Source organism: Drosophila arizonae, chromosome 4 (genome assembly GCF_054131065.1).
Source record: "Drosophila arizonae isolate 15081-1271.41 chromosome 4, UAZ_ARI_1.0, whole genome shotgun sequence".
In the NCBI taxonomy this organism is placed as follows: domain Eukaryota; kingdom Metazoa; phylum Arthropoda; class Insecta; order Diptera; family Drosophilidae; genus Drosophila; species Drosophila arizonae.
In genome coordinates, this window is record NC_142924.1 from 7,766,138 (window position 1) to 7,792,681 (window position 26,544).

The 26,544-nt window shown below is 40.3% G+C and overlaps 1 protein-coding gene across 1 annotated transcript in view; it reads left to right on the top strand.

Moving 5' to 3' along the window:
- Eip74EF (Ecdysone-induced protein E74) overlaps positions 1–26,544 on the top strand; it is a 56,129-nt gene that overhangs the window by 14,212 nt on the left and 15,373 nt on the right. Inside the window, exons 2-6 of the mRNA XM_089467471.1 lie at positions 538–1,198; positions 3,784–4,403; positions 4,469–4,828; positions 5,237–5,486; positions 5,544–5,741. Coding sequence (XP_089323597.1) covers positions 4,317–4,403; positions 4,469–4,828; positions 5,237–5,486; positions 5,544–5,741 — 895 coding nt within the window. The 5' untranslated portion in view covers positions 538–1,198; positions 3,784–4,316. The remainder of the gene's footprint in view (positions 1–537; positions 1,199–3,783; positions 4,404–4,468; positions 4,829–5,236; positions 5,487–5,543; positions 5,742–26,544) is intronic.

Here is a 26,544-nt window from a genome sequence, read left to right on the forward strand (position 1 = left end):
ACTAAATAGTTATCAGAGTGTTAGTGTGTGTATGCCTCTCTTTCTGTATGTGTAGCATATATGTATAGGCATATCGATAGCTAAACATGTGGAATGGGAAATTGTAGAAATGCATAAATAAATATACTAATCAGTTGAGTGAATGCCTGAAAATATCCCTCAGGTGAATTTGGGCATAATGAAACACTTATTATAAATATCCCTTATACACTTGGAGTAAACGTCCCTAAATGAGTGAGGAAGAGTCCGTAACTCCGAGCTGATTGATATTGATCAAACGCAGATTTCGTTTGTTACTCTGTGAATGTGGGTGTGTTTAGCTCAAGCATGTTTCGGTATATCTAAGCAAGCGGGAAATTTAGTATAAAAACATTAATATCCCTCTCTTCAAATTCTACACCTCTATTGCGATTTGCAAGTCACGACTTTTAAGATTCGTCTCGCATAACTAAAAGCGCTAAATTTAGAATATATTTATAGTATTAAACATAATTATTATATAAAAGAAATAAATCTTAAATCTTCTTTCTATTACAGAGGCCGCCACACAGCGATCACAGCTAGAGCAAGAGCTTAACAGAGAGAGAGGGGTGAGGCGCCCTTTGGCCCCCATTTGGCCTCGCTTAAATGCCACAGTGCACGTGCAAACACCATAAATGCGTGCCCAAAGCAAGAAACTGGGAACAAATGCAAATTTGGTCAATGTCAGCCATGTTGCTAATGACAATAAAACTTTATACTTGTACATCTATAGCATACGTTGTAAAATAAAACAACAACAACAACAACAACAGCAGCAAAAACAACAGCAGTTAAGCACAGATATCTTACTGCTGTCACACAAGTGCTGGCAACCTTCTCTTCTTCTTGAGCAACATCAACAGCAGCAACAACAACAACAACTGCTGCAACAAGTGCAACAAACAAACAACGCTCCAATGCAAATTAACAATCAAATTTTTGGACAACTTTACACTGCCTTCTAGTTTAGATGAAAAACAACTTAGATATACGTATATTCATATATCTATACATATTATATAATATATATACATATACACATATATATATTAGTGACAATTTATTGTTAACAAAAGCAAAACAACAACAAAAAGTGAAACAATATTTACAACACGTTCTGGATAAGCCGCATCTTTACATATAAATATATATCTTTACACATATATATCTAACAGAGGTGAGTTATAGAATTTAGTTTTATTTATTTGTTATAGTATATATTTATCATCTAAGCATATATAATATATTTTCAAATAATAAATAATAGATAATTATCTCATGTAAGTCTAGACAAAGCGAAAAGCACTTCTTATAAAGACTCACTTTTCTATAAGATAGCTATGAATACAATAAGATCATTTAAAAACGCTCATAGGCGACTAGGCAATACTCTGTCATTTTGATACTTCCATGAATTCAATTTATGAATAACATGAACAAGGCTACAGGGTATACCCCAGTCGTTCTAGTGGAACCTACTCCTATTTATATATAGATCTTTGTTTACAATGCCTTTCTACTTCAGTATAATTAAATATGATATTATATATATAAATGATCATTAAACTCTTCATTTTAAATTTGTTAATGGAACTGAACTAGTTCCAATGAACAATCAGCAAACACACATTGCAATTATATACCTCACATAGGCGCAATTCTATATGTAGAGCTCTGTCTGGTATTTCACACGTGAGCTTTTGCATTCCGCTGGCTTTGGAAAAGTAGCGAAAAGGTAAAGAAGAGGAGAAAGAGAAAATGGAACCGCGCCCAATTCCAAGAATAATCTCAAAGTGTGTGCACCAGGAAGTGCTGCGAGCATAATGCAAATACAAATACAAATGAAGGAATGTAATAAGCATTAGCTAATCAAAATGCGAGCAATTGTTGCTATTGCCATTGCCATTGCTGTTGGTGTTTCTGTTGCTGTTGTGGCTGTCTAATCAAATATTGTGTATACGCACCGTTGCTCTGTTATTAAGACAACAACAACAACAACAAGAAAAGGTAATATTTTGCATAAACGTCGACATCTTCTAATCAATGTGCATTACGCAGCAGAAGATTGGCGCCACTCGACAGCACCAACAGGCACAGCAGCCGCAGCAGCAACCAGCAACAGTTGCTCCCAGCAACATTTTCTAATGCCCATTGCTGGTGTTGTTGTTGTTCTTGCTTTTGCCTTGGCTTTTCTTTCAAGTTTTCTTCTGCTGAACTTGTGAGCAGAAAAGTGAATAGCCGTCAGCAGCTGCTGCCAGTTGTTGTTGTTGTTGCTGCTGCTGTTAGTATTGAATAATGGCAAACGAGTTTTCCGCGCCGCATGCGCATCACCAAGCAACAACAACAACAACAACAGCAACTGCAATTGCAAACTGGCATGCAATGGAAAAACCAACGCAGGCGCAGCCAACAACAACAACTGCAGCAACAACAACAGCAACAACAATAACAACAGCAGCAGCATCAGTGCCAGGCAGCGCAATGTTGTAATGTCAATTATTGTTGTTGCTATTGCTGTTGTTGCTGTTCAATGTACTCTCTCTCTCTATGGTTGTTGCTGTTGCTACTGTTGTTGTTGTTGTTGCTATTGCGCTTTGCTGTTCGTAGTTCAATGTTAACGAACTTTTTGCGCTATGAACAACATGCAATTGTTGTTGCTGCTGTTGCTTTAGTTGTTGTTAGACTTTCACTTGCATTGGTTTTGGCAGCTTAGAGAGAGCGAAATGCAACAGCAGCAGCAGCAGCAGCAACGGCGACGGCGGCAGCGGCAACAGTTGCAGCTAAACGTGTTGTTGCTTTTGCTAATGTTGTTGTTGTTGTTGCAGTTGTTGTTTGCTTTGCATGCGGTTCAACAACATGTTATGTAAAAAGCATTTTTTGCAAAGTTGCTTTTGCTGTTTTGGTTTGCTGTATTTTTTTTTTTTTAATTTTTTTAGTTGCAACTTTTTGTTTTTCCTTTGCTGTTGCAGCTGCTGCACATGGCAAAACCTTTAACTATAATTTTGCAGTCCCTTTTGTTGCTGCTGTTGCAGTTGCAATTGTTGTTGGTCTGTTGCTGTTGTTGCTCAATCGTAATTCGCAATTTGAAATGTTATTGAACTTTAAACGAAATTAACTTTGATAGTTGCTTATGTGTTTTTTCTTTCTTTTTATTATGTTTTGTTTTTCCTTTAACCGGAAGTTAAGCAAAATATTATCAAAACAATGCAATGCATCGAGACGACTTTCCATCAACATTTCACCAGCTCATCCCGAGCTTTGATTTTCCACCTAAGCCAGAGGCATTCGCCACAAACCTGGTCAAACGACGACAGCTCAATTACAATTCGAGCTGCATAACTATTATTTATTATAAATAAATGGATTTATTTACAATAAACATTTTATGACCTCTCAAATTATGATTTTCTTTTCAAATTGTTGAATGCATATATAAAGCAGATGTACATATCTCTTAAATAAATAATTTTTCCCTGATCATCTACTACTCTATAAATGTCCCTTAAATAAATTACCTCCCATTGCTAAGCTGTACAAGTACTTGTAAATATCCCTTAAGCAAATATCCCTAAGCCATTGATAGCTAAGCAACTGAAAATATCCCTTTATAATTGCTAAGCAAATGCCTGTAAAAATGCTTAAGTGAATATCCCTCAGCGATTGCTATACCTTAATCTAGTTAAATATATACAAATTATTTTAAGAAACATTCCAAACTTCTCGTATCAATACTAATTTTCAAAGTTTTTTATTTCTTTCTAGACTTTAAGCGTGCAAATCAAAAAAACTCTTGCAAAACTTAAGGCCAAAATAAAAATAATATATATAAACATATTATATGTATTATATAAAGTAATTAACGATATACACACGTAGTACATAAACGAATTTTAGAGTGGACTTAACTTTATTTTTTATTTTTTTGGTTCAGCGACAAAAAACGTCCAAAACAAGACTCAAAAATAAAAAATAAAATAAAATAATATAAAAAAAAAAAAAAAAAACGGAAACCAAACCAAAACCGTCTAAAAAAGTGCCTAAAACTAAATTTGTGAAAACTGAAATTTAAAATTAAACAAAAAACTAAAGTGTGATAAGTCAAAAGTTTACAATAAATTTAAAAGCTCACTTAAGCTTAAATAAGTTAGAGAGAGAGGGAATAGTCGACGGAAATTTGGTCAAGGCAGATTGTGGGGATATTTTAAAGGAAATTTTCTCAAGTGAAGGGGTGCAGAGGAAACGGCTACACGCTGGCAGTTAACAGTATTTGCAGTGCAGGCTTTGCCCTATCAGCGATGCCCTTTATCGATGACGCGCTGCTCTGGTGTCCGGATAACGATGGTCGTTTAGTTGGCGGCCTAGACTTGGCTAACTGCATGACAGTGCGTATGCCCACATCTCCTGCTTAAAATCAACTTTTATTCTAATTAAACTTATGTTCTTGCAGGATGATTCCTCGGTCAATGCGGAGAATATAAATGCAACAATTGGCTCGAGCAACAACAACAGCAGCAACTCCTTACAACAGCAACAGTTACAGCTACAATTGCATCAGCAGCAACAACAGCAACAGCAGCAGCAGCAACAGCAGCAGCAACAGCAGCAACAACAGCTGCAGCAACAGTTGCAGCAGCAGCAACAGTCGTCGGAGCTTTGCGGCACAGCGGCTCGAAATGTGAACGTGGTGGTGGAGCCGTTATGTGGCAGCGACTCCTCCGATGAGCTGTTCCGCACGCTCTCCGAGAGCAACTTCGAGATCGAGAGCCTGCTGTCCGATTTGGCGACCGTTGAGGTCAAAGTCGAAAATGTACATCCGCAGACAAGTTGAACTAAAGCACACACACATATACACACACATGCATGTGCATCACACTTTCGCTCGCTCACACACACATTCTCTCCCACACACACACATAAATTTCCTTGCGCAGGACTTTTTTTGCTTTCAAGCTTTGAACAGAGCTCGTCTCACATTTACCGTTTATAATTTGTATTCTCTTTTGCTCTTTTCTTCCCTATAATTTGTATTCTCTTTTGCTCTTTTCTTCCCTACCACAAATGTGTGTTTCTTTTTTCTTCTCTTTTTTTTTGCTTTTCTATTTCCCCAATAACTACAACAACAAACTACACCAACAAACAACAACAACGTGTACTCTCCTTATTTGTTGTTTCTTTGTCTCTCCCTTTTCCTCCTCTCTGCCTATCTCTTTCCTAGGAGGAGAACAACAACAACGTCATCAGCGACAACGACTTTGCGAGCGTGGCCGCCGCCGTTGTCGCCGGGGACGATCTGCTGGCCAAGGACAATGTACAGCTGAGCGTTCAGGGATTGGTCGACACGGTCAGCGCCAGTTTAGCGGACAGCGGTGGAGGCGGTGGAGGTGGGCATGGCCAGGCGCTGCTTGGCTTTGGTGCCAGTTCAGCGACGGCCACGACGACGGCGGCTGCGGCAGCCAAACGCAATGGTTAGCTAAATGTTATTCACATACATACACTTATATTCATATATATTTATTGACTAGGTTTTCTGCTGCCCTGCGATCTGCTCAACAACAACAACAACAACAACAACAGCAATAGTAATGCAATTGGCAATGGTGATTGTACGCCGGAGGAATCACGTTTTGTTACTGCGACGAGCGCCTCGGCGAATCCGCTGCTTGTGGAAAAGCTCATGTCGAAGTGCTTAAATATAGACAAGCGAATGGATAAGCTAGATGGTAAGTCGGCTTTGATATCTATGTTTTTGCTCTTTGTAATTTAAAATTCAAAAACACGCGCCATTTAATGTGAAGTCAGCTGCACTTGACTGTCGATCACGTTAAGTTGGCTGCGCGCGCACAGTTTGATTCACACGGAAACAAAAGTTTTGCAGTCACTGTGCTGTTTCTCCATTGATTGTGGTATGTGTCTTAACTAAGCTGCGGTGGATGCATATGCTAAATAAAAACGAAAGCCTAAACAGCTGGTGCAGAACTTAACTAAAAGTTTAAATATCGTAAAGAATTGATTGTCAACAAGGGGTGGCAAACTTGACTAAAAGTGTAGATATCTTGATTGGTTTGTCGTTAGGTGGTGCCGAACTCGACTAAATATTTATATTTATACTTCATTGAATTGGAGAGTTACTGTAGTTAGGGGACTTACGATAAAGTTCAAAGGAAATTTTGTTCCATATTTAACTTTAATTAATTCATTTTAAATGGAGTGAGACTAAAGAATGTCAAATATTTATACGAAAATTCTGATTTATTCTCTAATTACTCTTCATTATGAAATGTCTGCAGCTGAGCTATTTGCTGCCGCAGACAACGCACCGTTAAAAACACCGCCTGCCACGCCCACCCACGGAACCTACTTCCTTTTTCTAAAAGGGACCCACAGCCAGACAGAGCACGACGCGGGCTGCGGGTGGCCGTCGGCTTTGTATTTGTTATTTATATTCCTTTTTCGACGTTTTTTATGTTTCCTTTACACGCTCAAGAGACACACAGAGAGAGGGGCAGAGGGAGAGCGAGTGTGTGCTAGAAAGAGCTAGCGCTAGACGTCGCCGCCCTGCAGGCAGGTCAATAAAATTTTGCGTGTGGAAATTGTACGCTTCAAGGTCAAAAGGATATTGCCATGGCCGACGCTGTGTAGGAAACGACGCACGCACATCGAGAGAGAGAGAGAGAGAGAGAGGGAGAGAGAGTGGAAACTAGAGCGAGAGAGAGGGACAAGAGAGGCAGACAAAATGGCGGCTGGCAGCAGAGGGCGGCTGCGGGTGCGGGCAGGCAATGAGCAATGGGCCGAGACGCAGCCGAGGCAGACAAAAGACGAAGCCCACGTCTGGCCGGGTGGGCCTAGTGGGCGTGGCCGGGGTGTTGGTGCGGTGCTTGGGGTGCATGGCTGCTTTCCTGGCAACCTTGAACTTGAAAATTTCGTGCGAGTTCGAGCCGTATAAAAGAAAAACCGAAAAGCGAGATATCAAAATGGGCGCAATACTAGGCGCACTCTCTCTCTCTTTCTCTCGCTCTCTGCCCACCCACCCTCTCTCACTCAGTCGGTTGGGTGATTGTTTGGCTTAGGTAGACTAGACGCCTCTTTGCTGCCGCTCGGCTGGGTCGTGTCCTGACGCCTCGTCCTGGGTTCAAGCGCCGCTCAAGCATTGAACTTTAATTTTACCATTTCAAGGATACGCCTTGATGAGTGGGCGCCTCTTTTTTCTCTCTCATTTGCTTTTAGATATTCTTATTATTTTGCTTTGCTGCTGCTGCTGCGGCTGCTGCCCAATCACAGTCGCAGTCGCAGTCGCAGTCGCAGTGGCAGTCGCGTCAAGCCGTTGACATTGTGAACGGTTAACGACGGCGGCTGCAAAGATTGTTCACTTTTCTGCTCAGCGCAGAGAGGGTAGCGCCAAGGTTCTATTGCGGCCAGCCTGGCCTGCCGCCCCCTCTCACTAGCTCGCCTCTTCACCCCACCCTCTCTCTCCCTCTCTCTCTCTCACACACAGTTGTCAGCTTTTGCTTGCGACGGCAGCTTTGAGTGCGACTTGGCCACGCTATTAATGTCAAGGGGGTCCACACGACACAGCGCATTGCGTTTTAGCCACATTCGCACAAAGTGCGTTAGTTTCTGCGTTCGCGACTTTTTGGACCCCTCACTTCAGGGCTGCAAAGCACTGCAGCGCACTAAACTGGACTGAACTGAATTGATGGTGATTAATGGCAAAGCTTAGAAATCGGTTTTATATGAATTGGATATGATTATAGAACGAAAGAACAGGACTGAGAGGGAGAGAGAGTGATTACTATTGTTATAGAAAGAAGGAGAGGGGGAGAGAAAGAGAGCTGAAGAAGAACAATGAGATCTATGGAAATTTGATGAATTGAAGAAGCAGCTAGGTATAGAACAGAACGAGAAGGCTAAAGTAAAGAAAGAGAGAGATACAAGATGGGAGGAAAGAAGTAGAAGTAGAGGAAGAAAGACAAAAATAGAGTTAGAGAGAAGAAGAGAGAAAAATACAATTGGCTAGTGGAGGCAGAGAGAATCAAATAAAAAGAGAATTGTGCAATACCGAGCCTGTAAAAGCAGATATTTATACAGAGAGAGAGAGAGAGAGAGAGAGAGAAAGAGAGGGAGAGAGAGAGATAGAGAGAGAGAGGGAGAGAGAGAGAGAGGGAGAGAGAGAGACCCTAGATATACAACTTTTATATTTCAGCTAGGCTAACCATATTTTTGTACTAGTATACATGCATACATACATACAAATAATTTATATACATATATATATCCTTTTCGATTCTTAGTTCTTCAGCTTGATAGGAAAAGATTTCCTATAAACTTCTGTCTAATGCATTATTTATTTATTGAGGACTACTTTGAGCTTTTCTTATATACATACATATATACATTTATATATATTTAGATTTCCCTACACTTCATACACACATACACACATACAAATCTATATCTATATATACATATATATGATAATTAATGTAGCGCTTCGCTTTGTTTGTTTGTTGGCTTTGCCCAGCCCTCGTTTGCTGTTGATTTTGATTAGTTAACTGACATTTTCTATTCTAGTTGCCAATGCATAAGTGCTTTTAGCCATGGCTCATGGCTAAAGCGACAGCAACAACAGCAGCAACACTGTTGTTGTTCTCGTTGTTGTTGTTGTTGTTGTTGTTGTTGCACGCATTTCTGTGGCTGTGGCAAAAATTTGAATTTCAAATCGTGTCGCGAGCGTTTTTTGTTTTTTGTTTTTATACCCTGAACCCATTGAAAATGGGAAATCAGGGTATAATGGTTTTGTTAAAAGTATGTAACAGGCAGAAGGAGGCGTGGCAGACCCCACAAAGTATATATATTCTTGATCAGGGCGACGAGCTGAGTTGATTTGGCCCTGTCCGTCTGTCTGTCCGTCCGTCCGTCCGTCCGTCCGTCCGTCCGTCCGTCCGTCCGTCCGTCCGTCCGTCCGTCCGTCCGTCCGTCCGTATGTATGAACGCGTCGATTTCAGAAGATATAACAGCTAGAGACTTCAAATTTTTTTTAAAATGTCCGTAATTACAGCGCGCATATCAAGTTTATCATTAAAAATCGATAACTCATCCCGATCTTTTTTTATCGATAAAAAACCTTATCGAAAACCAGTTATAAAATTATATATTCTACACCTTTATTGCTAGAGCCTCCAAATTTTTAATGTATGCTTATATGCAATTTATCCAATTTCGGTTTTTGTTAAAATTTACCCCCCACCCTTAAATTCACCCCCTCACCCACACTTTTGTAAAAAGCGTATTTCAAATACTAGAGACTTGGGCTTTAGAATATACACACATATTCACCATATGATTACGCTCTAAAAGTTTCATTAAGATCGTATGTCTACAAAAGAAATTATTTAACAAATAAATTCTCATAATATTGACCACACTGCAGCGCAGCCCAAGCGCAGTCGCTGCTTACTGCGCAGTTAGCAGAGCGCAGGCTTATGCGTGCGTGTGGATGCATGTGTATGTATGTGTGCATAAAAGAAGTGCAGAATGATTAGAATATCAGCTTGGAGGGTTCAGGGTATCTCCTAGTCGAGCAGTCTCGACTGGAGCTTTCATACTTGTTTGTTTTTATTTTTCTAAAATGTGCGTTGTTATGGCCAAATCAGGATTTCTGCGTGTGCAACGGGCCAGCGGCGAATCGCCTAACGACAATTAACATTACAACTAAAGCAACAACTGCAACAGCTGAAACAGCAGCAACAACAACAACAACAACAACGAACGATGTCAGGGGCGTTCATTTGTCCATTGCCAGCCAGCGAACCGGGCCGAGTCGAGCGAACGTCACTGTCACCACCGTCACTGACGTCTAAGCCCCAAGCGGCGCCCCTCCCTCCCTCTGCCCCTGTGCCGCCCACCTGTCCCGCGTGCACCTACCCCACAGCCAACTGCCTCAAGTGCAAAATGTTGCCACTGCTAAATGCACTTTGCAATTTTGTTGATTGGTCGATTGGCAATTGTTGTTCACATATAAATACATACTTATACATATATATATATATACTGCACTATTCTATACAGGTATATACATACACACATCTATCTATGTTTGTTGCTTTTGTGTTTAGTTTTTATTTTTATTTGATTTTATTTTTGTTTGCATTTTCATGCATTTGTTTTGGCGACTTGTCTAAAATTGTTCGATTCTTGTTGTTGTTGTTGTTGTTGTTGCTGCTGTTTGCTGTTGCTTTGTTGCACGCAAGACGCAGCTGACCGCTGGGTTCAAGTATTAACGGATATCATTTGAACTACCCTGGATGCAGGCGTGCGTGCAAGGTAGTTCATTTTCATGGTTAACGGGGCAACTTTTTGCTCTCTGCCAGAGCTTTGACTCTTTAGAGGCGATTGGAATATATTAGACGCATGTATATATACGGGTGGGGATCACACAGAGACATAATAGTCATACGGGCATAGAAATTGCATTATAAATGGAATACCTAATGTAAGGCTATATTTAATAGAGATATGATGAGGAAATCAATATACATTTTTCTACATACTATATATATATCATATATTATACAATAAACTATTCATACTATACATAGTGTATATATGTACATAGATGATTTTAAATGGCTTTTCCATGACTTTACATACTTAAAATTCTCTATAGTAAAAGGTCTATTGTGTATACGTTCCCTGTTCTCTGGAATATACTCCCGATTTATATTATCCATATCTAATTTATAGAGTATTTAGTAGTCGTTCATCTTGGTTCTTAATACGTAACCCCTTGCAGGAGCCTCACCTTTAGATTTATTTTGTGTGTGTTAGATGGGGCCGAGTGTTGGGTCTTTTGTCATTCTCGTCTCTTTTGTGTCTTACATGATGTCATTTGGGCCGCCATTTTGTTTTTGCAATTGATTAATGGCGACTTCATCAATAAAGAGATATATCTGTAATGAGTTTTTAGCACAAAGATGAAGAGGGCGTGGCAGAGCTTAACAAGATTAACCCAGATCCGTAAAGTTAGGCTCAACCAAGGCCAACCAAAGGAAAACTTTAATAAAATAGTGAGAAAAATATGAATATAATATAATATAATAGGCTATTTATGTACATAATATTGTTATGTAGAGGGAATCAAAATATAACAAATATATAACATATAAATAATTTGTTTTGCTATTTGCTATTTTTATGCTAGCGAATATTTGGATTATTTCAGATTTATATATAGATCTCAGCATTATATCATATATTGACAAATAGATCATATGCTAATTCATTTCTCTGTCTTATGTGTCACACAGACAGACTCTGCACAGCTATTATAGATCATTAGAATATATACTGATTATTTATTAATATAAGGAACTCATTCTGTCAGAGATCCATAGATATCTTTCACCTGTATATATGTACATATATATCATTCCTCTTCATGTTAACTGAATTCTCCTAAATGCGCTCTCACTTTCTCACTCACACACCTAGGCACACGTTAAAATTGAAATTTCAATTGCATATTCAAACACAGCAACAACTGCTCCATAGGCACACTGTCCTAATTGCACTGTAACCCATTAACACACCAAACAATAACAACAACAACAACAACAAGAGCAGTAAACGATCGGCGATCGTCGTTGAGTCTCCCGTTGTGCTGCAAGTTTTCACCTTCACCCCAAACAGCCAACAACAACAGCAACAAAAGCAACATGCAATAGCAATTGCAATAGCAAAATCAACAACAAACAAACAGACACAAAACAGAAAATGAAAAGTAATAATAGAGCACATCCATAGGGTGGTGGAAAGCGGCAGCAGCAGCTCTAGTGGGGTGGTGAATTGGTTGAAGAGAGGTGGAAAATGGCGGAACGGGACGTGGATACGAAATGCATTTTCTCTATATATATACGCGATTACGGCCAATGAAAATGAAATGCGGCGACAGCCACAATGCTTTTCCATATGCAATGGCAGCTACAATAACAACAGCTGAAAGGCAAAACACATTTCGCTGTGCCCATTAGAAAACCAACAAAAAGAGAAAAAAGCGACAACAGGAACAACAGCAACAGCAACAACAGCAACAGCAACACCAACAACAACAACAACAGTAACAAACCGAGAAGAATTGAGCAAATGAACTGAATACAGTTCCCCCCTGAACAAAGGGGAAGTGGTGGGTGAGAGAGAGAGAGAGAGACAGGAGCATGCACTTGTGTATGTGTGTGCGTGTTTCGGTTCCAGTTCCAGTTTCGCAGTTTCACAGCTTGTGCGACGTTCGTTCGCTGTGTTGATTGCATTAGAGCGTGTGCCGCCGACTTCGCATCTCGTTATAAAGCAGAAATGAAAACAAAAGCCAGCGCCGAATGACAACAATAATGATAATGATGATCACCATGATGATGATCGTGCCTGTTGCTGCTGCTGTTGCTACTGCTGATGATACAACCTTACAATATTCTCGCAGTCGCAGTCGCAGCCGCAGTCACTGAGTCTCAGGTCTCAGATCTCAGTCTGCTTCTTCGCCCCCAACTTCGTCGCTGCGCTTAGCTTTGGTCGGCTTTGAATGTTTAGCGCTGAACTTGTCTTGCCTGCGCACAAATACACAAACGTACAAACACAAACGCAAATACGAACGCAACCCGAAACACAAGCACCAGCACACACACACGCATACACATCCACATTCACATGCACATGCACATGCATATACGCTGAGAGTAAAAACATTTCGCTCACACTCGCCGCGGCGAGCCCAACCAAGCGGAGAGTAACACACTAATACAACTAAAGCTTTATTTTTGCTTTGCTGTAGCGTGTGGTATGCAGCCTTGAATTAGTTCGCTGCACTCGCGTGACGCTGTATTTTATGTATGCTGGGTATGTGTGTGTGTACTTGTAGAAGCAGCAAACGCAAGGCAAACACATAAGCGCACACACACACAAAGAGAGCTGCTCGCGAGAGTCTGCGAAAGCTCTCCTTTGCCCCGCGACATCGAAAAACTTAGATGCGCATCGTCGCTGTCGCCGTCGCTGTCGTTGTTGTCTACGCCTCTGCCAGCGTCGCAACCGTTTTGCTTTCATTGGCGCGAGGCGCTTCATTATACAAAATCAACTGCTCTTGGTTCTTGCTATTTTTTTTCTTTCCACTTCTTCTGTTACTTTTTTTTTTCGTTATTGCTGCTTGTTTGCATATCTCATTCAGCAAACATTATGAGCGCAGTACGCTGAACGCTAGTTCCAGTTTCACTTACAGTTCCAGTTCCAGTTCTAGTTCATGTGCGCTCGTTTTGTACTTGTGACCCATTGGCAAACATTTACCAATGCAGTTGTGCGTGTTTGTGTGTGTTAGTTTGTTCCTAATTAGCACCTTCTATCAATCAGTCGCTAGGCCACCCACCTAGGTATATACGTACTTCCACCCACTCACACTGCAGCCTCTTCTCAATTTTTTTTTTTGCCATAATCTGTCTAACTTTTATAGATCTTCAGATCGTGCCGACACGACACACATACACACACACACGCGCACTAGTAGTTCGTTTAGTATGTGTGTAAACGGATATGCATGGTAGACACTTATATGGCGCACAAATTTTTTGTACAAAAATAAAAAGAAGAAGCAGCACAAAATTACGTTCGAGCAAACGAGGAAAATGTGCGGAAAAGCAACACAAGTTGCAAAATGTATCTGTGTCATCCACGGCGCAACGTGTGCGAACTAATTGGTTGTGTACATGCTGTTCACATATAGAGATATATGTACATATGTATATATATACATACATTTCAGAGTTATATTCCTATATATGTATATAATATAGGTTATACTATAGTTCTCTAAGTAACTCTCTTCCATTTAGGCATCTAGGCAAAAAAGATCCGGTGTGTCCAATAATGAACTAAAACTGGGACGTTTTGCCATTCTTGTCTAGCTAACGTGCTTGAGTTACCTGTGCTATTCAAGTACATATAATAGAATAATAGGTTATAGTATAATAGCTTATCTTATAGTACTACTATATTCTATATTAATAATACTACTTACTGTATTATTATTATATATATGAATATTTTAGAGAAAGGACACATATATAATGGGTTTATGGCTTTTCCGAACTAGATTATATTATTTAATGGAAGGTCTTTAAAACCTCAGACTTATATAATAAATGATTATGCATATAATATTATTTTATAACCTGGTCTTGTTGAATGTTCTCTTCTTCTAATTTTTCTTCTGAAATATCTTTATATTTGTGCGAGTTCTTCTTCTTTTCGTCTTTCATTTAGACTTAATTCAATTAGAATTGTTTAAAGGCTAACTTCATAAGCTTTGATGTCATTTACATAACAAGTTGTAGACAAATTATGTTACAGTATAGACAGACATACATATGCATATGTATGTGTATATACAATATTTATTTAGTTATAAATAATGCGTAGCAAGATCTATGCTAGATCATTTTTCTTAATGCTGCAACAAAGTTGCAATTCTTAATGGATATATTAAAGCTATTACGCACATACCTATGCATATGTATATGTACGTCTGTTGTGTGTGTGTGTGAATTTAAAGGTATGTATCTATGCATGTGTGTGTGTGTTGTGCGTTGGTCGCTTTGGTCGGTATTCAGATCGACACCCAGGCGCACACAGCGACAACATCAACAGCATAGACAACATAGACACAGTCTGTCCTTCAAAAAGAATAAACAGAGTGAGAGAGGGAGAGAGAGAGGGAAAGGGACGCAAGACAAGAGACAAGAGACGTGAGGCACGCAAAATTGAAAGCGAAACGCTGCATGCGTAAGAGACACAACAATAACAACAACAGCAACAGCAACAATGAGAACAACAACTGCAACAACAACTGCAACAGCAACTGCAAATAAAAATATATATTAGGCGGATGTCTGCTGAGCACGACAACGTGTGCATCTATAATCGAATGTGTATGTATATATGCATAAATCTATATATATGCATAGGTACATATCAGATATATGCCTATATAGATATATGTATAAATATATACATCGACTTTAGTATTTATGGCCAAAATGGCAAATAATTATCAGCAAGCGTTAAATTTTGAATTGCAATTGGGAAGCGCTTGCTATATAGAACGATTCTTCAATATGGAAGTATATATTGATATATATTTGTTATATATACATATATGAAACACACACACATTCGTATCTATGTCTTCTATATACTTTCCACAGTCAAGTGCAGACGAGTATCAAGAAAAACTCTTAAAGACTTACGCCCCTCTCTCTTTCTCTCTTTTGCTCTATCTCTCTCTCACTCGCTCTTTGTGTGGTGCATACACTCGAAGAAAACATATGTGCATATTTTAGAATGTAATTGCAGTTCAGCTGGCCTAGACCTAGAAAAGGAAATTTGTTGCTTTTGTTGCTGTTGCTATTTTATTATTTGTATTTTTATTCGTTTCGTTTTGATTCGTGAATATCACTCGGTTTGATTCGTGTTGATTGTTGTTGTCGTTGTTGCGTTTGTTGTTGCTGTTGCTGTTGTTGTTCGAGTGCAGTTGGTCGGTCGTATCTATCTATGCAGTGCCTCATTATTTGTTCTCCTTCCTCGCAAATTAAAAATATGCCTAAGCAAATAAAATGCATATAGCTTGAGGGTGTCTGTGTATGTACGTGTGTGTGTGTGTGTGTGTTGTGTAGGCTTTAGTTGCCGTTACAGGGTGTTGCCGTAGGTAAGTGTTATTCAATGAGCTGTTATTAGAGATCGTAGTCGGATGATAATGGAATAATGATAATTGAAAACTGATACGCATTGAGTGAGAGGGAATGTGTTAATGACATGTGGGTGGGTGGAAGAGAGAGAGAGAGAGAGAGAGAGAGAGAGAGAGAGAGAGAGAGAGGGAGAGGGAGAGAGAGGAGAGAGAGGGAGAGAGAGAGAGAGAAAGAGAGAGAGAGAGAGAGAAAGAGAGAGATAGAAACAACAGGGAAGAGAACTAGAGAGATTGATAGAGAGAGACAGTGAATGGCAGAGAATGAGATTGAGAAAGATAGGAATGACAAAAGAAAAAGATAGAGAAAAGTAAAATCAGAAAAAGAGAGAGAGAGAGAGAGAGAGAGAGGAAACTAGTTAGATTGAGAGATAAATATATAGAATCAAAGAGATCTTAGATCTTGAGGAACAGTTGGATGAACTATCATATCCATGGGTAGGTAAAAAGCGATTTAGATCCGAATCAGAATCTAGAATATCATTAAGAATCTCTCATAAAATATCAGAGATGGATTCTTTTAAATGCCAAAAGCTAAACCTCTCCAAGCTAAGCTAAACTTGTGCAATCTCTAAACATCTAAATGAATATTTAAATATTAATAAATCACAAAAAAATAAAATAAAAACGAAACCCAACTGAAGTATTCCCATGATGCAACAGAGTCAGCCAAGCATTCAGCTAAAAAAACGCCCGTTGCCAATAACCGAATATGCGGCACAATCGCCGCACAATCGTTGCATGTGGCAACTGCAACGGCAGCATAAGTGCGCCTATAGATTTACCTGCGATTGTGTGCGGCGATTACCTGTAGGCAGTCAGCATTGGAGAACATTGAACAAGTGCTGCAGCAAATTAAATTGAACAATGTTTATTTGTTGTCTGTTTGTTTGTTGTTGTAGCTACCGATAGACAGCCTAGCCACGACCATAAAACGGCAGCAAATTGCGCCCGTTCCATAGCTTTTGGCGCCTGCTTTGGGCCAAGACCAGAAGAGGCATGAATAAATGCAACGTTCGATACGCGCAAATTCTATAAAATATAGAAAACAAAGAGAACAAGAGAGGGAGAGGCAGACAGTCAGACAGTCAGGGAGACAGAGAGAGAGGGAGACATTTCCGAAAAGCATTTGAAAAACGTTTTCAGCTCAAGAGCTGAGAATATTTTAGATGCAAGCGCTTAACTGGGTTCAAGGGAGGGGAACAGGCCAAGTGGAAGAGAGAGAGAGAGAGAGAGAGATACAGAGATACAGAGATACAGAGCAGGAGAAGAGTGGGATTGGGGGCTGCAGTAGCTGCCCGAAGCTAACGACGATTCCGATTTCAATTCCGATTCCGATTCACATCGCTGACTGTTCGTTCGAGTGGCTCGACGCGATTCGCGGCCGAGAACAAGTGAGAGAGGAGGGCTGAGTGGGAGGGAGGGGGGCAGGGGAACAGGCAGAGTGTCGCTGTCGCTGTCGGGTCGTGTCGGTTGGACGTCGTTGCGGGGCGGCAGGGTGGGTGGGTTGGCACGCATGTTGTCCATGTCCCCATTCGAGTCAAGTGACGTGTTATCTGTCGCCTTCTCACAGAACTTTGACTTCTATTGGTTGAATGTCGTATGCAGTTTTGCAGTTTGTGTAAATTTGATGTCGTTGTTGCAGTTGCTGCTGCTGCTGCTGCTGCTGCTGCTGCTGCTGCTGCTGCTGCTGCTGTTGTTGTTGCAGTTGTAGATCGATCTCACTTAGGGTAGGTAGCGTGTTATTGCCGTTGCCCCGCTGCCAGCTGCAGGCAAACGACGTTTGACTCGTTTCAATGCCAATGTGTTTCTGTCACTCAACGAGAGTGTGTGTGTGTGTGTATGTGTGTGTAATCTCTGTGTGTGTGTATTATGCGATTTGCACTATTAGCAGGCAGGCAGGCAGGCAGCATGCCATGGAAAATGAAAACTGCCAATAGCTGGCAAAAAAAAAAAAAGAAAAACACTTTCCCTCTCGTTGCTTTCCATTTGCAGCAGCAACAACTCCATCATCATCATCATCAGCAACAGCAAGAGCAACATTTGATGCTGCTGCTGCTGCAGCTAGTTGCAGTTGCAGTTGCAGCAGCTATGCAGTAATTATTGCACGATCAATTTGCCGGCTGCCGGCCATCCATGTCGGTGCAAAAACTTTCTTTGAGCGTATGCACACAATGTATACTTACTCATAATTACACAGCTTAGTGTTGCCAAGCGAGGGTTGGCTGAAGACTTTTTTGGTGGGAGTGAAGTTGGCGAGATTATGGAAAAGACTCTTAGAGGGATTGCAGATGAAGAAGATGATGTTAATTAATAATTATAATTAGACGAAGCGCGTGGCTTGCTTGAAGAGTTCAGTGAAGGCAGTTAGGAGTTGGAGTTGGTTAAGTGAAGGTAATTTGGATCTAAATAAATAAATCGTATTATATATGCATATTTCATATATAATATTTTATATACATATTTAAATTTGTCCAGCTGTATTTATATTAGTAACTGTTACTAAAGCTACAGCAAAAAAAAAATGTAACTTGGATGAGCTGTCGCCGTCAGCTAAGCTATTTCTGCAGTCGCTGGCTGCTGTCAGCGCCAACGTCCGCGTCGACGTCAACGTCGACGTCAGCGTTAGCGTTAGCGTCAGTGGCCGCCGTCTGCCGACGCCTCTAATGCCTGTCGTCTCTGTCTTCTCTGTCCCAATGTCTGCGGTTGACGGTCGTACAGTTAGACGGACGTTTGCTTTGCTTGCATTTACAACTTACACACACACCGACACACACACACACGGACACACTCATGCACAGACATGCACAATAATGGCATTGAAAATCTTTTTCAATAAAACACATAAACAAACAACAAAAACTAAAACCAAAACAAGTAAGAGCTGGCGTTTAAACTGCGTGTGACTAGGAGATACCCTGCAATGGGCAGTAAACAGTTAGAAGTTGAGAAAAAGTAAGGGTAATTGGAAAAAGTGTATATTTAAATAGATATGAAATATAAAATATAAAATATAAAAATATTTAAAAATAAAATTAAATTAAAAAGAATACAAAAATATTGCAAAAATTGAGTTGTATTTGGAGAGAATTGTTTAATTATACCTTAGCTCTAGCTTTGTATAACTTTTATTGGTATCAGAGCTAACTAAATTTACAAAAGTTGCACAAATGCATAAATAATCTAATATATATATATGTAATATAATATCTGTATACAAAACTTATCTCTATATCTAGGTTTTTATGGCTCTGGCTGTGAGAGTCTCTAGATTCAATGGGATTTCTGTTTATGATGGATGTTTGCAGGGTATGCAAATCAAATGAAAATGAAATGTATATACCAATACATGTAAAGATTAAGATATATAGCTATATACATATATATATATAGAGCTTAAAATTTGAACTTTTATTTTATAGCTAAGGTTTTTTTTTTCTGTATCTTCATCATAGGTACTAATCAGTTCATTATAATGTGTGAGAATTATGTTGTTTAGGTCGTTCCATATATTATTGTTGTTGTTGTTGTTGCAGCTGCATCTTTTGTTGTCACACGGACACGCACACACACACACACACATACACGCACACACACATGCACTATCTATTTATTATAGCTATGCATTTTGGAAAATTTCCAACAACAACATCAGAGCTCTTTCAAATTGATATTCATTGTGTTGAACTTGAAAATTGTTGTTGTTGCCGTTTGTTATTGTACAGTTTAATCAACTTTTAGTTCGGAGACTTCGAGAAACATTTCAATGCACATTTCGATATGGATATTCAGATGCATTGTTGTTAGAGAGGGGATGCCTAACCAGCCAGCCAGCCAGCAAGCCATCACGTATTGTTGCGAAAAAATATAACTAGTAGATATTGTGTATGAAAATGCTGAAAAGCATTTGTAATTAATTGCACTTCAGCTATTCAGCAATTGAGTATTTGATAGTGTTTGCTGAATGTTAGGCTAGGTGGCTGCTAATCAAGGATACAGAATTATTTCGTTGGACTTACAATGGGGAGCAAAATACGATCTTTGATATTCATATATAAGAGATATAGTTTGAGTTTTATAGAGGTATTAACATTCAATGAATAATTTTGTTTACTTTGGATTATATACACAGCCTATTTAGTTGATTTTGGCATGCAGTGCGTATACGCAATGCATATACTTTGTGTATAAGAGAGAGAGACAGAGAAATAACACAGATTGTATTTCTTCATAATAGCCTATTAGATATGATATGTGATATACATGCACCTATATATGATATGCAGTAGATTATTATATACACAACCATTTCTCAAGCAAGGTCTAACTAGGCGTATACGCAATGCACCTTAATATGATCTAATGAACTGATACTTTTATGTACCCTAATTTAATAAGGAATAGCATTATATAGTATATTAAATATATGCCCAGGTCTACTCAAAGATTTTCTCGAGTAAGCTCAAATTGAATAACTGCACAGGCAACCACTGCGTATACGCAATGCCTCTCTGGGTAAACTAGGAGTAAATCCTTTCAGTTCAAATCACAGCTAAAGCGAAAGTTGTCTACACACACACACACATTCACACACATACACACGCATTCACACACATGCTGATCGCTTTCGGAAATTGTGGAAAATGGTCAAACAAGCTCTGCTGATTGGAGAATACAATCGAACACTCCAACGCGGCTCGATCGTTAATTAAAATAAATACTTTCCGGCTTGGCCAGAAAACTTGGGAAAATCAAGAGGCGAGCAAACGATAGCATCGCATCGGGCGACTGGCGAACAGCGAAACTAGCCACATGTGGCACAGACAGTTACACGGCTTGGCTTGGCCAGATGTGAGGCACGTTTTCTTTTCTGTTGCTGTTGCTGTCTGTGTGTGTGTGTGTGTTTTCTTTACTTGCTTTTTGCAAAGCGATTTCCTTTGGCTGTTTACGTTTTCGCCGCTTGGTGAAGAAGTCAGTCAGTCAGTCAGTCAGTGTTACCAGGGCCGATGGCGATGTCCAAAGAGTGAGAGAGAGAGAGAGAGAGATGGATATAACTGGTTTCTGCAGAGCGCGCTCTCGACGTAGAGGCGACAGCGAGAGAGCGGGAAAAAGAGAGAAAGAGCGGGAGAGGCTGAGCGCATTAGAAATTAGCCATATATAGAAGAAACAAGCCAATTGGCCACTGTTAAAGAAAAGCGAAAAAAATGTAAAAAAGCAATGCGAAGTGAATTCACTTTCATTATGAATGACCGACGTTGCATACAAATGCAATTCGGGCTCTGAAGTCATCCAACCTGGCTAAGTCGGTTAGGAAAAACATGATGATGATTTTTTTTTCTACTCGCCATTTTACTCTGGTTGCAAAAAGTTGCAAAGTTGCAGGTGGCACGTGACCGTTGATACGGCCATTAAGTCTCCCTCAATGCAATGCAACATCACAATCGGAGTCACACGACTTTGTTTTCGCCTAACACTGAAACTGAAGTACATAATTAATCTATTTAACTGTTTAGCAACGAGACTCCGCTGAGATAGCCAAGATCGTGAGGTATACAAATAAAAGCTTATACAAATTTAGATTTTGAATAGAAATAATTGTAAATAATTTGATGAATTTTTAGATTCTGAAGAGCAGAGAAAAGAAAAATAGAAGATCATAAGCTGAAAATCAAAGACAAGATAAGCAAACATAAGACAATCGGATAATCGAAGATTGAAGAAGTTAGGATGCTCGGAAGATGAGAAGATCTAGAGATCGAAAGATCAGTAAATCGGATTTACGAAAGATGAGTAAATCGAATTTGAAAAGATTAGTAATCTGCAGATCGTAGCTCGGTACATCTAAGATCGAAGAATACTTTGAAGATCGAAAGACTGCAGATTAAAAGTCTGAAGATAAAAAGTTGTAAAATGTCTATTTAAAGATCATATAAACTGGAAGATCAGATCAGCAAAATATTAAAAATGAAACGCAAAAGCTCATAGAAGCTAGAATCGTTGGGTATTTCCTATATATTTTTTATGTATATAATTAATGGGACTCTCAACGAATAGGGAAAAGTAAAATATTGTAAAAGTAGAGTTAAAGAGCTGAAAGAAATATTTTCTATCCTAGGGGATATCTGAGGGTCAAGTACCCGCAGGCAATGTAATTCTATTCCCAGCTCGCCAGCAATCTCTGCCAAGTGCTGGGCCATAAAAGCAAACGGAGCATCGTAAACGCAAGCTGCAAATTTAGGGCGCTACTCTGGGGTGCTGTGGGGTGGGCAAGGAAAACCTGATTAGAGTTTTCCACAAGTTTCCACACATTACTATTAACTCGGTTAGGAGTGAGTCGTCCGTCCGTCTGCCGTCTCAATGTTGCTATCTCTGTCTCAGTCTCTGAGTTGTTGCACTTCTCGCTTTCATTTTCTTTAAAAATAATTTGCTTTTTCGTTGCTTTTTTTCTCCATTTGTATGCGAGAAAATCGAAAGTTTTTCCACACGCCATAATGCAAAAAGAAAGTGCAAGTGCAACAGAAAGGAAAACCAAAAAAACGAATGAAAAAATAAAACTAAGCAAAGCATTGCAGACGAGCCACAAACAATGCCAAAGCGGCTAAACGGGCCAACGGGGCGTATGAGCAACTTGTTTTGCTGCTGCTGCTGTTGTTGTTGTTGCTGGCTGTTTGTGGCTAAAAAGTAGGATGCCATTGTCTGTTGTTATTGTTGTTGTTGTTGTGTGTTGTTGTCAGTTTCGTTGTCAAGTGCAAGCAAAAAAAAAAACTCTGCCGCCTGCCGCCTGCTGCTGCTGTTTGCTCGATTCAGCTATTTCCTTTTGAACAACATTTAATGCGCGTCTGGCGTTGGCTTTCGATTTCAATTGCAGCTTTAATTAAAACACATAAAAGCAAGAGGAAAAGAAAACTGTTTGGTCAGACAAAGCTTGATTATGGCCAAGGATTGTCTAGAACGAGTCACACAGTCACGCGCCTCTCCTCCCGCTCCACTCCCTTGCTGCTGCTTGTTTCTTGACCTCTAGTGTCTGCTCTCCCTCTCTCTCACTCTCTCGCTGGCTGTCTCTGTCTCGTCTCAGTTACAATTTCTCGTTGACTTAACTGAACTTCTACTTTAGCTTCTCTTTTGCCTCACATTACCATGTTGCTCGCTTGTAATAGCCATGTAAAAGGCCGCGTTTACACACATTTACAGCAAAGTTAAAAATGTTACTCATACGCACTGTGGGTCAAGCTAAAAAAAAAAACAAAAACAAAAACAATAGTTTTTTCATTTCTGTCTCCAATGTTAATTATTAACAATGATAATTATGTCTTTCGCTGACGGTCAAGTGCGTTGTTTTATTTATGCAACTGAACTTCTGCTGCCTCTTCTTTTTCTTTGCTTTGCTGTTGTTGTTGTTGTTGTTGCGGTTGCTGAAGAAATGGGGAAACAGTTAAGCTGAAGGTTGTTGCTGTTAGGCAATAAAAGCGCTGAGCTAGTTGCTTTTTGAATGAAAAGGTGAATGCCAATACAAGTGCAATTACAATGAAAACAAAAATTGAAAAAAAAAACAGACAATAAAAATAGTAACAAAAACAGAAACTGAAACAGCAATAAAAAGGTAGACAATCAAAATAAAGGCAAATAGTTGCGCTGGAAATTTCCTGAAGAATTGCAACGATCTGCAAGTGAAACCTCTTGGCTCTAATCTCTAGACTTAAATGTTGTTTGCTGTGCAAATATAAGTTGGAAACAAATATGAATCAGTTCCTATGTGTATCAAGTATTGTACTTGCATATGATATCTTACGATCGGGTAATATTGATCAATAATATTAACAAACATCAATACTTAAGTGCAAACTATTGGCAAAGATTTAAAGTTGTGCAAATGAACTTGAGGGATGGATATAATTCTATATAGTTGTGATTAATAAACTAGATCAGAATAATATATATAAATTTTATAAAGTATATTTTGATATAGGCTCCAAGTATTCTAAATACTTCGATATTCTATCTCCACATTTTTAACCTAACGAAAAATATTTAAAAAATCTTATATATATTTATATTATTTTTATTATAATTCCTTAAATCAATCTTTAAATAGAATTATAAATCCGTGCATTGTTATCTCGTGCAATTTTCGAAAATATTCCAAATCGCTTCATTGCAATTTAGTCTTCATTGTGCTATCACTTGATATTTTCAAATTATTCCAGAAATTCGCAGTTTCGCTTCGCTTGGGCCAAGTAGTTTCATCAGCTCTCTTTGCCCTTTGACCCGCAATTCAATTTGCTGGAACTATGCTATATCTAGCATATAGAACTATCTTTATAGTTGATCTCTTAGTGCAGAAATCCAAATCCAAATCGAAATTTGAATCAAATGTCATCTCGTCGCTTAACCTACAACTGACCCCGCCCACTGTCCACGCCCAGTCGAGGGGGGTGACTGGATGGGGGCAGACAAAGAGCTAACATCATTGACCAGATTACTGAGCAGCCAAACAAAGAGATCTGCTCGCAACCCTACGGGCGGACACGCCCCCAACCCGCCTCCTATATATGTATGTGCATATATTTGTTTGTATATAAGACGAAACCGTAACAATTACAAGTCTGATGATTTTTTGCGTAAAAGAGAAGCGCATAAAAATAAGTTTGACAAACGTCGACATCGACGTCGCCGTTGTTGTCGTTGTTGTTGTCGTTGTCGTTGTCGTTGCCATCGTAATCGTCGACTGAGACTCGCTCTGAGAATGAGAGACTCGGGAGCTTCGACAGTCTGCAGGCTAGTCTGGGCCAGGGGCGCTGCGGGGGGTGGCCGGGGTTTGGGCGCTTGGCGCGTGTATTAGATGATATGAGGTCATTCACTGCTGTTTACTCCGAAAATGTTGTCTCGCCGATGACGCGGCGATTCGCATCATTCTCGAAGGAACTTGGGAGTGGGCGCTGGAGCTGTAGCTGGCGCTAGTGCTTGGTGCTGGGCAGGCGAGCAGGCGGGTGGCAAGTAAAGCGATACATTTCCGACACTTTCTAACCATTTGACTTAACGTCTGAGCTGAGACGTCGAAATAAGCAGCAGCAGTAGCAGTAGCAGCAGTTGCCGTCGTCGTCGTCGTCTGTTCAATGACTTTTACTGAAACATGAAACATGAATCCACTACACAGAAGCCTAAGCTCCAGCACTCAAGCCCAAACCTCAGTCGATGGCAGTTCCAGTTCCAGTTCCAACTCAGTTCACAGTCAGTGGCAGTCGAGGTGCCCACCTAATGCGCTTCCTCTTCAAAAATTCTTTTACGGCTCTATGTGTCTATCCCTATTTGTATCCCTCTCAACCTCTCAACCTCCCATTCTCTCGCACTGTTTAGCTCTGTCTGTGTGTATTTTGTGTTGTTGCCAAAGGAGCCGTCTGCGCTCCCCACCCCCTTCTCTGTTCGGCTACCAGTTGTCGGTACATTGGACTCATTTCGCACGCACACCAGCTCAACGAAAAGTATGTCTGTGTCGCCAGCGACGTCGTCGTCGTCGTCGTCGTCGTCGTCGTCGTCGTCGCCTCATTAAAGTTCTCCCCATGGCTTCCATGCCACCCTCCCCAGCCCTGCCCACCTCATGCCACCTCTTTGCGGAGGCAAACGCCAAACGCCAAACTCTTCCTTCTGTTTCATCTTCTACAGCTCTTGTTCTGCTTCCTTCATTTGCAATATTCAGACACACACATGTTGAGCTGTGAGAGAGCAACTCACACATACAGTTGAAATTGGCAAGTAAATGGAAAGGCCCCCAACAACTAAACAAACGGAAAGTGAAAATTTGCTCTACTGGCATCGTCAAACGTTGATGGCTACGGCGGCGGCAGAGGCAGAGGCAGAAACAGAGGCAGTGGCAACGGCGGCGACGGTAACTGAGAGAGCACACTTTTGCTCTTGTATGCTCACTCGCTCGCTCGCTCACTCTCTGTCTCTCCCTCTCACACACACTTGCATTGAGTCATAGTCGCGTCGATTGCACGACGACGATATTGCAGCAGCAACGACGACAACGACGTCGACGTCGGCATCGCCAGCTCCTGCTCACTTGTCGCACTCTCGCACACACACACACGCATTGCCTTATTTTGCACTCACTGCTGCTGCTGCTGCTCCCCCATGATCGCACAGCCCTTTTGACTCGGCCTGACCCATTTGGGTGTCCAGATAGCTGCAATTGTTCGCCACTTGCTCCACTGAAGTGAACGCAGTGGGTCTGGGTCGCAGCGGCTATTAGCAGAGCGGCAGACACAACTACATGTACGCGCAAGTATGTGTCTCTCTCTGTGTGTGTGTGTGTGTGTCTTTAATGTATGCATAATTGATCTAGGCGGCAGATCAGGCAAACAAGGAAATGCTGCATCATAGACTAAGCTTGAAATGTGATAATCTGTGATAAAATACAAATTAGCTTTTAGTACAGGGTATCTAGCCTCAACAGCAAGCATATAGAAACTTATGTCTGTTTGCATGTTACATGCAAAATAAATGAAATCTTATATATCCTGGACCACTGTGCCGGTTGGCTATGTTTGCCACTCAATGTCCCTAGAGGAGAAAATGCAATGCAAATGCGCATGTGGCACACAAAACCACCCAACTCAAACCCAGCCGTAGCTGCAGCAGCGATACACATACAAATATACAGACAGACATACATGTGTATGTACATACAAACAGATGTAAGCACAGGCATGCACACGTATTTACAGCTTACATACATACGAACAGCAACAGCA